At 37.4% G+C, this 15826-nt stretch overlaps 1 protein-coding gene across 1 annotated transcript in view; it reads left to right on the forward strand.

Moving 5' to 3' along the window:
• LOC139959742 (polycystin family receptor for egg jelly-like) overlaps nt 1-15826 on the forward strand; it is a 47921-nt gene that overhangs the window by 8340 nt on the left and 23755 nt on the right. Inside the window, exons 5-22 of the mRNA XM_071957567.1 lie at nt 451-634; nt 1118-1290; nt 1849-2485; nt 3521-3655; nt 4399-4602; nt 5426-5655; nt 6386-6542; nt 7342-7439; nt 8361-9272; nt 10087-10216; nt 10481-10649; nt 11102-11280; nt 12085-12345; nt 13286-13473; nt 13836-13989; nt 14218-14309; nt 14901-14957; nt 15436-15561. Of these exons, the coding sequence (XP_071813668.1) occupies nt 451-634; nt 1118-1290; nt 1849-2485; nt 3521-3655; nt 4399-4602; nt 5426-5655; nt 6386-6542; nt 7342-7439; nt 8361-9272; nt 10087-10216; nt 10481-10649; nt 11102-11280; nt 12085-12345; nt 13286-13473; nt 13836-13989; nt 14218-14309; nt 14901-14957; nt 15436-15561 (4086 nt within the window). The remainder of the gene's footprint in view (nt 1-450; nt 635-1117; nt 1291-1848; nt 2486-3520; nt 3656-4398; nt 4603-5425; nt 5656-6385; nt 6543-7341; nt 7440-8360; nt 9273-10086; nt 10217-10480; nt 10650-11101; nt 11281-12084; nt 12346-13285; nt 13474-13835; nt 13990-14217; nt 14310-14900; nt 14958-15435; nt 15562-15826) is intronic.

Consider the following 15826-nt stretch of genomic DNA (forward strand, 5'->3'; position numbering starts at 1 on the left):
TTTCACGCACACTTTGAGTAACTCAACAATCTGAGCTCTCAAAATATATCTGGGACTTTAAACAAATCCAAAAGCGCTCTACACATAAGCACATCTCCAACCAGTGTAATCTCTGTATGGAAGAAAAGTACTTCATGTTAAGGAGCAGAGCCCACAAAAGCTGCAACTCAATCAAGCGTAGCAAATTTGTATCCAAATGTCGTCATGGCAACCGTTCAAAGAAGCCCCCTGACGGCACCGAAAGGAAATAATCGTCATTGCAAGATTCAGTTGCCTAATGATTGCCGCAGTGAAAGGAACTGAATGTGTGCGTGAAACTCTGAGTTGCAACGCAATGAAATAGCCTGTTGATATATATATCTATATAGCTCTGCACCAGTTGTATTGAACACTATACTGCTATTACTGAACTTTATTTACTACGTATATTTATTTTATTTTATTGTCTAGGAGGATTATGGAGTCGTTGCTATAGAAGTTGAAGCCCCTGATCTGAATCCAGCAAGCCTGGACTGCCCTGACACTGTCTCCCTTAATGAGACCTTTGAGTGCATCTTCAGCTCAGTCATCGCAGCTGCTCAGTATGCGGCCTGGACTCTAGATGGAAACCTTGTCAGTGAAGTTTACTCTCCAGGTAAACTTTCATTATCAAATTTCAGTTTCTGTGTCGGTGTTTGAAAAGGATCTCCCAGAATTGAATATTGTAATCACTGAGAAAACGGTAAAAGTTGCACTGAATTTTCTTTTAATTCAATTGATGCAGTGTATGCATAGCCTATTCCAGGGTTCAGTAGACATTTAAATTTGGTTGCAAAGTAAGACTGGAATAACTTAAATATCCAATTTCAGTTTCATGCCTGAGAGTTTTTCAGATAATGCTGAAACTGGGTTGGGAGGGTGGGGTGGGGGGGGGAGGGCAGGGAATGAGATGGGAGTGTTTGAAGTTAACATAAATATCAATTGATGAAGTGTATGCATACCCTATTCCAGGGTTCAGTAGACAATTAAGTTCGGTTGCAAAGTATAAAAGGATTAAATGTGTTTCTCACCTAATAGATACATTTATTATGTATTTGGTTGCACTTAGTAAACTTCAACTTGGTCTATCTTGTCCTAGATCCTGCCTACATTACCAAAGGAAAGATCCCATTGGATGGTTCCACTGTAACGGAGGATTCTGCTCCTGGTAGTGATGTCACATGGGTGATACCAGGAATGGATTTCACCAGCCCTGGATGGCTGACATCTGTTGAAATGCATGTCACTAAGACAGGGATGATCTCTCTATTGGTATGTGGGAGAAGGGCCCCTTTAATTGTACTGGAAAAAAAAATTATATTGTGGCTGCATATTATATCATATTGAGCTGTTGTGATTCCTTCAAGAATATTGGCTTTCCTGTTAATTCATGTCCTATGGTGATTGGAAGATGCTTTGTTTACATCGTAGCAAAACCAGAGGCCCCTAGCTCATGTGATCTAGAGTTGAAACAGCAACACATGAATACATATATCCAGGCAAGTCAATTATAGTGTGTCCTGGCAGTGCATGTGTGTCACTTGTCTTCTATAGTAGCAGAATAGCTTTGCAAATGAAGAGTAACATATGTTGTCGCTTGTCTTCTATAGTAGCAGAATAGCTTTGCAAATGAAGAGTAACATATGTTGTCGAGGCAGTACTGCTTACTTTAATATCAAAGAATCAATAGCCAAGAATTTGCATATAACTTTTAAATGTTCCTTGTTTGTGTTGCCCTCTTTGAAATGTATCCAGTCAACCGAGCAATAATTTTTTCCCCAAAAGTTTGTCCAATTAAATATTTGCCATCATCATCATCACTATCACCAGGTTTTGCGACCATCGTGCTTGTCTGGCCCTTACTGTCCCGTGGACAATCAGTGCGGGTCTCCTTGTGATGGTGATACAGCTTTCCCCGTGGCTACCACCCATCAGGACACCTGTATAACCGGTGAGCTATTCTGCCTTTATAGAGGTCGGTGCCTTCCCGATGTGTACGTAACGAGCTGCCCCGCGAGAGTCCAGCGATATGAAGATTCTCTTCCAGCATCAGCTAGGTCTGACTATGAAGTCACTCACAAGGTTGACCTCACTGCGGCAGAGTTGGGCCTACAGTCCTTTGAGTTGGGTAATTCATACAATGTCGAAGCTGGTGATGTGATCGGGTTTACCGCTTCCCCATCGTCGGCACTCCTGTCATACATCGAGACGACTGCCGAACCTCTGGAGGTGAACTTTGTCGGAAGTGTGGTCGTGGGTGATACATTAAGTGAAGAAGGCTCCACCGTCTGGCACCAGAAGAAGCATTCCCTCAGAGTCACTGCTGCTGGCTCTCTGTTTGATAACAGAATGTATTTCACGCTGGACACTGTAGGCAACCATTCTGTGGAAGTAACACTGAACAGTTCCTCGACACATCCAACCTACTCAGACAGTACCATTGTTGTCGTCTGTGAGGTCATTAAAAGTGAGTTTATGTAATATATTACAGATATATAAACTAAAAGCACTACCATTATCTTAGAATAAGAATCATCTTTATCTTCTGTCAGTCTTTGTTATTATTTGGGGTTGGAGGAGGGCAGGGAAGGGGTGGGGGGTCATTGATAAAGTGGTGAAGTATGGAGGAGGATGTATACAGTAGCAGATGTCGGAATATAGTGAATCTGTGTGATGTGCAATGTTATAGGTTATGAGATGCAACCAGCTACTGTACTTTCAGTTTTCCTTTATACCCATCAAGAACAAGTAGTTATCTTCTGAATGTCCTCTCCAAAACAGGGTGAAAATATTGCTCTTTGGTTTTTGTCGTATTGGTCACTGCTCTGTCCATGATATGGTGTATGAGTCATATTTTCTGTCTTCATAATTCATCATTCATGACAGAGATTCGTTTGTCTGTCCTGCATGAATATGCCTTACTCCAGGTTTATATCCATGGGTATGCCTTACTCCAGGTTTATGTCCATGGATATGCCTTACTCCAGGTTTATGTCCATGGATATGCCAATACTCCAGGTTTATATCCTTCAAAGATGCTGACATGTCTGATATATGAGTCATTTATTCTCTTTTCATAATTCATCATTCATGACATAGATTTGTTTGTCTGTCCTGCATGGATATGCCTTACTCCAGGTTCATATCCATGGATATGCCTTACTCCAGGTTCATATCCCTGGATATGCCTTACTCCAGGTTCATATCCCTGGATATGCCTTACTCCAGGTTTATATCCATGGATATGCCTTACTCCAGGTTCATATCCCTGGATATGCCTTACTCCAGGTTCATATCCCTGGATATGCCTTTCTCCAGGTTCATATCCATGGATATGCCTTACTCCAGGTTTATATCCCTGGATATGCCTTTATCCAGGTTCATATCCATGGATATGCCTTACTCCAAGTTTATATCCATGGATATGCCTAACTCCAGGTTCATATCCTTCCAAGATGCTGACAAGTCTGCTATTTCAATCGTCTTATTCTCTGTATTTCAGATCTTTCTGTCGTTTCGAATCTAATCAATTTAAACTTCCTGCAAGAATTTTCTGTGTCTGTATGGATTGGGGCTGGGGATTCTGTTGAGTACACATGGGATTTTGGAGATGCTGTTTATACCACTCAAAGACAAGGTAGGATTACTTTACTGTTAACCAACCATATTTTTTTCGTTGTGTATCTTTCATTGATATAATATGGGCAATTCCTTTTTTGTAAGTACATTCCATTGTAGTTGTGGTGGCAGTAGTTCCTTTTTTGATATATATATATATTTTTATTAATGCCAGTAAAAATGCACAATATTTGGCTTAGCAGCTGATGGTTAAAGAATAACATATAACAGAGAGAAATACTTGTAAAGTAGAAAGTAACTAAGTAAATGTAAAACTGTTTTCCAGCTTTTGTAGCATGTTCTGTTTCAAATCCCCATGTTTTGTAAAGCAAATTAATATCCCAAAGTAGCATTTTTGATACAGTTTTACCATTGGCACATGATAATAAGATACTTGAAGTTACTGTACCTCTTTGATGCTAAACAAACAATGTCTCTTATTCAAGGTACATTTGAGTTAACAAGGGATATTAAAATGCAAATGTCCTTGACACTCCTTCCACCCCCTCCCATACTTCTGCTCTGCCAGTAAGCAATCTAGTTGATCATTCATCAAGTGGTAAACATTCTTTGCTTGTAAAACAAAATGATATTTAGAGTAAGTAACAAATTGATTGAATTTTTAAATACTTGTTAATATTGTAAAATCCAACAGCAATGTGATAACCTTATTGTGAGAACACTGTGTACGACTCTTTAATACTGTCTGTGTGCAACATATGCTTTCTGTTATCAATGCAATTATTTGTTTCATTATCTTAGCTGCCACGATTCAAGAGTCAGATAACAAGACTCATTCGTACTCTTCCTACGGCCCGCAACAGATAACTGTTACAGCCGCCAACAATTGCGGAAATCTGACTGAGAGTATCATCGTAAATGTGTTCGGAACCGAACAGCCGATACAGCGTCACCATTACGATATCACTCCCTCTTCACCCATTGAACATCCGTTTCCATCCGAAGGTACGTTGGAATCTTCTCCCGTTCAGCTCTGTGAGCTTCTATTGACAGTCATAGAGTAGTTCTAGGGTCTTTGTATTAAGTCACCAATTCCTGGAAAAATTTAACTAGGCATAGTGAGTAGTACTCATAGTAAAATTACCATTTGTTTATTCCAAGGTTCCCACCCCGTTCTGCTCGTAGATTATTTCAACGGATTAATTTTCATTAACAAGTAATTTATGAGTTTGTTTCGATTATAGAAATTTTGATCAATCAGAAATCTTTTGTTGTCAGCATTAAAATCACATTCAAATGATAACATCAGGTATTTCCCAAATTTGCTTTTCATTTATTTCAAATGAAACTCTGGCTAGTCTAGCTGGTCGACTGCTTTGTGGAATGTTAGTCCTGTATAGTGTCGGCAATTTTAGGGAAGATTAATGTAATTCACTGACTTGAGGGACACAAAATTCTTGATTGTTATCATGTTTTACTGTTCGAAACTCAAAAATTGCAGCTACTGTAGCTCTCACATCAGCTCCTTGCTCAGGCATCAAACAGGTTGCTTTTCTGTTTGAGCTACAGAGTTTGTCTGCTTTTCATGATCTCCACTTTTATTAAACGATAAAGCTGACTGACTGAATCATTTAGTACCTTTCTGCCCTTTCATTCCTTAAAGGAATAATCCTATCATTCCATAGCTATCATAAACACTTAACTCTTTTTCTGTGATGTATAGTCAGATACAATTGACTACCACTAAAATACCATTGACATTTTACTTCAAGATCATCAATTTTGTCGTTTCAATATTCTTTTTGTTTCCTTTCCCCCTCATACACAGCGGAATTTGAATTCACTTTCACCTTAACGGTTCCGTTCGGTGAAGTGCTCGGTACTAATGTTTCCGTTCACATCTCGACAAGTTACTACGAGAACTCTACGGCAGACCTCTTCGATCTTTATGTCGATGGGAATTCCAAGAAGGTCTCACATTTTGTCAGGTTCACTGGCATCCACACAGCTCAAGTAACTTTGTCTAATCCCATCTCGGAGGAAGTCTTTGAAATAGAGGTAAGTCTTTGTGAAAACTGAATTAAATGGTTAAAATAAAAAAAAATTGGTGATAAAAGAAAATTCATTGGAGTGATTTACGTTACTTATCTATACTATTAATTTTTATTGTGCCACTAAATATCTCAAAGAATGGGTTGTTTATGTTTGTGTTTATATACACAGAATGATCTGAGAAGTGAAATGACAGAAATTGATAATTGTTTGTTAATGTGAGATCTTAATAAGAAAAGACAAATTAAATGCCATGTGTATCGTTGGATATGGAAGATCACAACATGAATCTGGCTTTAGGGTAGTAAAGTTGGCCCAGAAAAGATACATGACTGAGATAATTATCTTTTACAGCCATTGTATTATGTCCATCCTAGCATCACAATGATAAAGTTGTGTAGGGAATATTTAAATAGCAGAAAATAAATGTAATTTACTTTTTTTATCCCATATTTTGATATCATTTAGTTTGTTCAGTGAAATGTCATATGATCACTTCTGCTTGATGCAGACCAGACCTGTCTGTCTTTTCATTCATTCAGGAAAGTTTCAAGAAAAGTGACCCAAAATCCTTTGAATTTCTCCAATGAATTATATGTGTGGCCTTTCTTTCAAGATTTTTGAAAACACTCTTTAAGTGGTATTCTATCCTGATGAAATACTTAGAACAAAGAAAAAGAGTTTATTGCTAATGGTAACCATTCACAATAAAAGCTGTAAATTTCTACTCACACAGATTGAATCCCAAGAGAGGTTATCCCTTCAGAGCAGCTTTCAACCCATGTACATCCTCCCGGTGTCTTCAGAGGACAAACTAGTTCCTGGATATGGAAATGAGGAGGATAGCTTTCCAGTGGAATATCCCATCTATTTTATAGCCGATGTTCCGCACGGTAAATAAAAGTTTCATTCAAACTGCTCTTTGCTTCGTGTCAAACATCCAAAGTCACCGTAAGGTGAACATTGGTCACTTTTACAAGACCTGCTAGCTTTTGTACTGTCATGTGACATGTAATTGGACTAAATTGTTGTGGTCTGGGAAAACCATTTGGATATCAGAAAGAGTGCTCTTCCTGGATTATTTGATCCTTTCAGCATCACAAAACCAATTGTGATATGCTTTATGATGAATCTGTTTGAAAAGTGTGCATATATATATATATATATATCAATATATATATATATATATATATATATATATCAATATATATATATATATATTATTCAAAGATTCAAAGCACCAGGGGTGCACTCTGTACAATCATAATACTTGGGTAATACGCCCTCAATGACAGTTATTCAAAGCCAATTTATACGCATTAACACACCAGTAGAATCACTGTGGTCGAGTGGTACGGACTTCGGTTTGTGTCAAAAAGATCTGATGAGTCCCAAAACCGGTCGTGGAGTGGAATTTTTCTGTTGTGTTATTCTTTACTTTTTTGCTATATATATATATATATATATATATATATATACACATATATATATATCAATCAAGACCACCTAAAAGCTGGATTGATCAGCTGGTAGAGCTTGGGTCACTGGCTTTGATTTACATTGTTGTTTTACTTATATATACATATAATAAATCAGATGACATTTGAACAATTATTTATTCAAGTTTATAATGTATAATTTATAGTTTATAATTGTATAAACCAAAGTTTCCTGATTTTTCTTTCGTTTTAGGAACTGGTGTGGAGTTCAGAGTAATTAGTTTTGACGATGCCAGTCCTCCAACAATCCTTTACCCATCCTCAGAACCGATTTCCCATCAGTTTTCTTCGGTAAACTGGCCTTTAATTTTTCCATATTTTTGTTTTGTCTTAGTTTTATTCATTTATCTCCTTTGGATGTCTACCTGCAGTAGCAACTGATCATTGTCTGTGATGGTAGTATTTCTCAGACATGTAATGAGTCTGTACTTGTGCTTGACCGATCATTGTGTGCGATGGTTTTATTTATCAAACTTGTAACAAGTCTGTATTTGAGCTTGACTGATCATTTTGTGCAATGGTTTTATTTATCAGACTTGTAACAAGTCTGTACTTGTGCTTGGCTGATCATTGTGTGTAATGTCTTTATTTATCAGACATGTAATGAGTTTGTACCTGTGCTTTACCGATCATTGTGTGCAATGGTATATTTATCAGACTTGTAACAAGTCTGTACTTGTGCTTGATTGATCATTGTCTGTGATGCTAGTATTTATCAGACTGGTAATTTTTTCTATGACCACTGTGGATGTATAAATATTTGGTTGATACTGAAGCATATGTGGATTCCCCATATATATATTGAAAAATTTCTAGTCTTGCTAAACTTTACTGCCATATTTTACAATAAAATTCTTTGGATGCTTCAGTGCCAGAGAACATTTGGAAGGGCTTAGGGAACTAAATGTGTATCATGAGATAAAGAATGTAACAGAACTATTATGCACTATGCATGGTTATTAAAACAATTGTTAGCACTGTGTTTCTGTCATTGCATTGCTAATCTATAGAAAACTTACAGTAGATTGGGTGCCTAACTTTTAACAAAGTATATTTTTATTTGATCCTACAATTTATTCTTGTTTTCATACACATCTTTCATAATCTGTCTGAATTTACATATTCTGTCATTTAGAATGCATGATGTTGCGTTCAGTTGTCTCTCGTGGTGAATCTCACATTTCTTTTCTGTGTTTGTAATTGGCCCACCAGCCGGGACGTTATGATGTGACGGTGGAAATAGCCAATAGCGTCTCTGCCCCCGTGGTGACGTCAAAGACCATCTATCTCTATGAGAGCATATCAAACATGCAGATCATTGAAGGGCCACAGACCGGAGCCGGCATGGAGAAGAGACTGATGCTCAACATTGACAACTTGGGATACCATCCCTGCATCGTGGTGGACTTTGATGATGGGGACTTGGAGTACTACGGTAACGAGACCACATGCGTCGCCATAGCCGGCTACGAGGGGGCCGGGTATGCTGGACCATTCACTACAAATCTGGACCACACTTATCTGGAGGCCGGTACGAAACATGTACAAATCCAGGCGCACAACTTAGTGTCTAATCTCAGGGAGGACATCTTCTTCGTGGTCGGCGAGGGAGATTGCCGCAGTCCCAACCTCTACATCCGTGACGGTTACAGGTACTTCAACGGACCTCGCATCGTGTTGAGGACCGACTTCACCTATCTCCGTGGCGCGACCGTCTTGGATTGCAGCCTGACCGATAACGTCAAATACTGGTTCCTGTCAGAGTATGACCCTTACAATGGCACAGCAATACCAGGGTCAGAGGTCAACCTGACATCTCTGAGTCCCGGACAAGACCTCTACATACCGTCGGGGACCAGCTCGTCCGAGATCAGGTTACCGCCGTACTATCTCCCGGTGGGATTTTACCGTTTCACGTACACCGTGGTGATGAATGACTTCACGCAGACGGTGGATCCGGTGCTGGCCTTTGTACACGAGTACATGGAGGTGAGACAAGGCGTCATCCAGGCTAGGATCATTGAAGGTCCCAGTACATTCACTACTCTGGGATCAAACCAATCACTCCTTCTCAGGCCAGGAAACTTCTCAAGGGATCTGGATCTCGAGGATCAAGTTGAGCAGGTAATAGACGTTTTAGGTATCAGTGTAAACTATTTACTGGGGAGTGAAGGACCAATACATAAACTTGGGTGGTCATCTATATTGATGCTTTGACCAATTGTTCTCTATGTTCATGATGTTTAATTGATTCATTAATATATTAATTCATAAATTATTTAATTTATATTTAATTCAATTAATTCATAATGATTTAATTTATACATTATTAATATGTTGATTCATATCTGATGACATATATCTACTATGGAAGAAGACACAGTCTATGAACAGATATGCAGCAACATTTTGAGTCTGATATATTTTCTTTCTGTAGTATGCCATCACTATGGGGTCACTCCTAGCTGTGTCACTGGTGTGTGACAGGTGTGTGACAGGTGTGTGACAGGTGGAACTGCCTGTGTACTGACAAACTGTATTCAATTCCGTTTCAGTGTTTGTTTAATTTAAATTTGGTTCATGATTTACTGTATGTTGCAGCAGAAAATATCTTCTCCACCCGAAAGTGTAATACTTCACGTGTAATGTGGAACTCTTCAATGATCAAGTTTGTGGGATTAAAATGTTCTGACCAAAAAAAAAAAAAAAAAAAATGCCTAATCATATTTCACTGCTTTTGTTGTTAATTTTGATTACAAACAAAAGCAGAAGAGATTAAGTTATAAAAACAAAAGCACCGAAAGAAATAAAAATATGCAAAATGAAAGAAACAAATATTGGTCACTAACTGTTCTATCTATGATGATCCTTTTGTTTGAAGATCATCACTTCATTTACTAAGCTTTAAATTTCCTTTTTCCTTTCGATTATTTTGAAGACGTTTGATGAGTTTCGTTACTTCTGTAAGCGTTTCTATGAAGAGTGGCCTCTGAATGACAACGCTACCATCGCTAGCGGTTACTTTGTGTCTGCTGGGATGGTCGACTTTGGTGGATGCTTCGACGAAGGTGAAACGTTTATTTCAAAGACAAAATTTATCCGCATTATAATACGTTTACTTAAACTGGTCAAACCCATAATGATTAATAACAATTTTATACTTAAGCTTCAAAGTTTGTGTAAACAATAGGTGTATTGTTTAACTGTCTATCAAAGTATGAAAATATCGATATATATATATATATGGATGTTGTTCCTTTATGTTGTTTTGCTTACATTTATTCTTTTAATGGTTAGTATTGCCCTGGTATTTTATCTTTTCATATTTAAAGGACCTGGAAGGCTAGACATTGCAGCACCTCTGTATCTGTTGAGAGGTTCCGAACTCTTGGTCAACATGACATATAATATTCTGGTGGAAGTAGAAAGGGAAGGACGAATTGGGACCACAAATCTGACTATTCTGGTGGTTGAGGGCAGTATTCCTCGTCCTATCATTACGTAAGATAAATAAACCGATCGTCTGAGCGTTTTGTTAGTACTTTGTGTGAGCCTCTCTCACTATTTGAGATCTCAGTCACACACTGACACAAGTGACCGGTCAGCACTCTGAGATATGGAGGAGTTGATGATTTTATTATTTTAGCTAGAAATAAAACAATCTAGAAAACTCCCAGCAGCCCAGTTGTGAGTTCACAGCAGGCTGTTCCCAATTACACACCTACTTTTATTCTATATTTCTTTTACCTTTGTATTAATAGTTATGTTGATGTTTTTAATCATAATTTAAAATTGCTTTAAATTAATTTGTATTTGTTATATTTTAATTTTGTTGTCTCGTTTACTTTGTTGAACTGTCATTGTTTTGCTGTTCATTTTTAAAATTTTCTTTAGAGCTAGCAATACAAGGCTCCAGAAATATTTCAAACTTTTGTCTCATTTTATTTCCGCAGCTTCGAAGAGAACGTAGTCGTCGAGGATGATGGCACGGTTTCACTGAATCCTACAGAGGCCCTGAGGTTGGACGCCAAGTGTGATGGAGACTGCGAAGATGTCACTGTAGAATGGTCCTTCCAGATATTTAATGGAACTCATTATATAGAGATTGACGGATGGGATCTCTATTCTACTGGTATGTGGCTATCAAATCTCTAAATATTTAAACATTCCTTACTAGTCTTCAGAATTTTTTTCTGAAAGGGCCTTTTATTTGGATTTTTATTTGGATGTAGTAATTAACAATGATGGAACAAAGAGAGAGCATTAACAAAGATTTTATCTACTGCCATTAAAATATTTATTAAAATTACTAAAATTATTAAAATATAGACAGTTAGGATGACCTGATATTTCTCTCTTAGCAGGATCTTCATCAAAGGCTATTTGAACCGAATTGAAAATAGGCTAAGGAAACGTTCAAAGTACAGATGGACGATTGGGAATAGAAGTGAATAGAGTAAAATTAGACCGCACCAAAGTCAATGAGATGATGAGAGGAAGGAGTCCCTGCTGTAATCGAAATATCAATCAAATCTTATTGTATTTTACTCTTTTGTGTTGGTATTTTAGGATTATTTTTATTAGGTTATTATTTATTTTCACTGTATTTGTTTCCTTTTTATCGTTTTTGGTTTTTGTGAAGTGCATTCATACTTTTTGTGATTTAGCGCTATATAAATGACGTATTTATTTATTATAAAATAACGTTTCCTGTTTACAACTTTGTTACATTCAAACGTAATGATTAAATTACTAGCTTATTATAAATATCGAGTGAAGCATACAAGGGAGGTTGTCTTATTTGGGTCAATTGTGGTCATACTTGAATCAATATTCCACTGGTTTCGGTAACACTGTTGTAAAGTAGGGACCTAAGATAAATCTCTTTGGTTTGATAGGGTTGTTAATGCGAGTTTGTCTTGTTGCTTCCGTCTAGGGAATGTCACTCAGGAGCTGTATCTCTCCGAGGATTTCTACAAGGACCTCGTCCCGTACGGATCTGATCTGAGAATCCAGGCCCTGATGACGTCCCCTTCTGGTAAAACTGGAATATCCCGATTTGACTCCTTCGTCAACCCTCCCCCCGGGGGTGGCTCTTGCTCCGTCGCTCCTCTCAATATTACGTTGGAGGATGAGATCACGATCTCATGTCAAGGATGGACAGATGAACACAGAGTCTCAACTTATACATTTATTGGTAAGAAAGTCATCTTTGATGGTCAAATCAGAAATGCTATTCAGTCCTAGAACTGGAAACCTCAATTTTTGTAAAGTCAGGTTTTTGTGTGTATCTGAAGACAATGTTTTTCCCAAAGCAGGATAAGAGCCAGTGACCTCAGGAAAGAATGTGGTAGGTGTACAACAGCATGCATACGAATACCTCAGTATGAGTACAACAGCAAGAGTATGAGTACAACAGTATTAGTATGAGTACATCAGCATGAGTATAAGAACAACAGTAATAGTACGACTACAACAGCAAGAGTATGAGTTTAACAGTATTAGTATAAGTACAACAGTATTAGTATGAGTACATCAGCATGAGTATAAGAACAACAGTAATAGTACGACTACAACAGCAAGAGTATGAGTTCAACAGTATTAGTATAAGTACGACAGTATTAGTATGAGTACAACAGCATGAGTATAAGTACAACAGTAATAGTATGAGTACAACAGTACCAGTATGAATACAACAGCAATACAACAGTATTAGTATGAGTACAACAGTACCAGTATGAATACAACAGCAATACAACAGTATTAGTATGAGTACAACAGCATTAGTAGGAGTACAAATTAAAAGCTTCTTCATAATGGCCATTTAGAGGCACATTACCTAATGGGGGGAGGGGGATGGAGGTGGGGTCATGTAAATCATACATAGTAAACAAACTGTTTTTGAGATGTAGTATTCTCTTGTTGAAAGATGTTGATTGTTTCTTTGAAGAACCTGGAGCATTTACCATGTATATACATTCAATTTGACAGAGTTATTTGACAAGGTTTTGTTCTGTGACAGCGTTTGGATTTGATTAGGATGAAAGGAGACTGTTTCCAGGAACCTGCAGCATTTATCTTTGCACATGAATATATTCAAATTTGACCAAGACATTTCTTTAATTTTTCTGTAACAGCTCTTGGTTTTGATCAGGAGGAAGGAGAGACTGTCTCTGAGGATTTACAACTGTTTTTTGGTCGTCATCCGAAGTCACGAGTTCTTCCTCCTCTCGGCGACAGCTCTAACGAGTATAGATTACAGCTCAGTGTCATAATCACAGATACACGTGGAGCCTGGGCTACATACGACCTAGGATTCATCCAGGTATTATCATGTGGAGAATCTGAACTTTAAAAATATAGAAACAAACACAAATAATGAACAGATATAAGTAATAAACAAGCAGAAATGAGCAGATTTTGCATTAAGAGAATGAATGCTTTTCATATGTAAGGGAGGGGGAGTGGTGGTGGTGGTGTTAGGGGTGGGGGATTGTAAAGAGAAAGTTCCTTCAGAATTCAAATCCAGATTTCATGATAAATCGATATACAATAGGCATGCTCCTCATGTTTTAGAAAAACCATATTCGAAAGTCTGCATTTGTAACAGAACAAAAATATCAAATTAAATCAAACATTTTTTTCTCATGTGACGTTTACAAACCATCATTTCCTCTCACATCTCAGGTGTACCCCAGCTCCCGTATCGACGCTCTCTTGGAGTTTAATGCGAACCTCAGCCAGCAGTACGACAGTCTTCGCGACGCTCAGGATACCTTTCAGATTAACGAGAGAATATTGTTGGATGGCGCCCTCCTTAATCAATATCGGTCTAACTCTAGTAAGAATACCTGTTTGCTAACAGTTTTATTTTATTTCTATTTTGTAAAAATACCTATCGAAAAAAAAAATTAAATGGAAAATTTACACTAATGCTTTTTCATATTCTTATCAATTCTTAAGATAGTTTTAGTATTGGGTTTGAATAATAGATATTAAAAATTATTTTCATCTTCTGCTTTAATGTAACGTTTTCCTGTTTTTTCCACACTCCCTTTCTTTGCCACAGTTAATAAAATGAATTATGATCTGGCCGCTCTAGGGTTAAGTTCCGATGCTATTCAAGATGAAGGAACCGCATCTAGTCCATTGGAAGAACCTGTAAGCCTCTACTATATTCATCATTATTCATTAGTTCTTGGCAATAATAACTGAGGTCAAGTTGATGCAGACACTCTGAGATTAAGGCATTGCTTTTTTTTCAGTGTTTCTATGTTAAGGCTTGTTAATACTGCATAAATTCTTTGTTCAAAGTTTTGCATATCAGTTGAGCAAAATAGCATTATGCTTAAAAAGTAGAAATGTGAAAGGCATGGAAAGTGATGGAAATTTTTGAATGATTTCCCTAAATTGTTTCCTCCTGAAAATGATCCCAAACTTGATTTTCTATGAAAAAGGTCCTTAAATTTCTGACTTTTATCATGGAATAAAACAAAACATGGAATGTTATTTTTAAAGATGTGGGAACCCCGAGATACTACACATTACCATGTTGTCATTTGTTGTTGATGTGTAAGAGTATCGTTTACTGTATATTTTGGGCACTCTATGCCTGAGTGCTGCAGACCCTTGCAATAATGTTGTGAGAAGACCCTTGAAGCTTTAATTCATAGTAAAAATGTGAAGTACCTGAGTCAAGCTGGTAACATTTAAATTTTCTTCCTCTTCATGTTTTTTTATCTTCTCTGGCAGGATGAAGTAGTGAAGATTACACAATCCCGAGAATCTGACAGAATTAAAAGTGCCTATGTGAGTAGAAAAGGTTATCTTGTTTTTTTTTGTATTGATATTATGTGAAGGGCTACCATGCCTCCTGAACCTCAAAGTAAAAATGACAACGTTTTGAATGTAAAGTTCTGCTTAAGGTTTCGAAATGTTACATAGTGTGTTACTTCCTTACATGCGTTGTAAACCATTTTACCATGTTCTATATGTTGCAACCGTGTTACTTTCTATGTAACCATGTTATATACCTTCCAACCGTGTTAGATACTTTATACAACGATATTTATTGAGTGTCCATGTTAAAAAACTTTTAAGATAATATTATTATTTTGCATTTTTTATGATTATTTTGGAAGAAAATGTTACATATTATTCAGCAGACATTAGACATATTCCTTACATACATATTCCTTACATATTCCTTACATACATAGAAATTAAGTAGAGTAATAGATCTACTTTATTGTATTACACTTTCAATAATGTTTCTTGTTTCCGATAGCTTCGTTCACGGTTGGCCAAGCTTACAGAGCAGGCTCCTGTTTCATCTGTGGATGATGTCATTGGAGTTGCCTCAGCCACTCTTACCCTGACTCACGCTCCGGAAGAACAGTCTCATCAATTTCTGGTAAGTCTGAGGTCTGTCCAATGTCTTACAAGTTTGAATAGTACCCCCTTCCCTACCCTTCCCCCTACCCCCTTCCCTGAATCCTCTCTTTGTCCCTCCACTGTTTATCTCCTACCTCTCCTCCCTGTTGGTTTCTTTATTTCTTCTCTCCATTCCTTGTCTACTAATCCCCTTACATATATCTCTTTGTGTTCACCATGCTCATAAACCTGTCTGTATTCTGTATGTGTTTTTTTCTCTTCTGGTACTGTTACTTGTGATTTAG

This window comes from Apostichopus japonicus, chromosome 19 (genome assembly GCF_037975245.1).
Source record: "Apostichopus japonicus isolate 1M-3 chromosome 19, ASM3797524v1, whole genome shotgun sequence".
Classification (NCBI taxonomy): Eukaryota; Metazoa; Echinodermata; class Holothuroidea; order Aspidochirotida; family Stichopodidae; genus Apostichopus; species Apostichopus japonicus.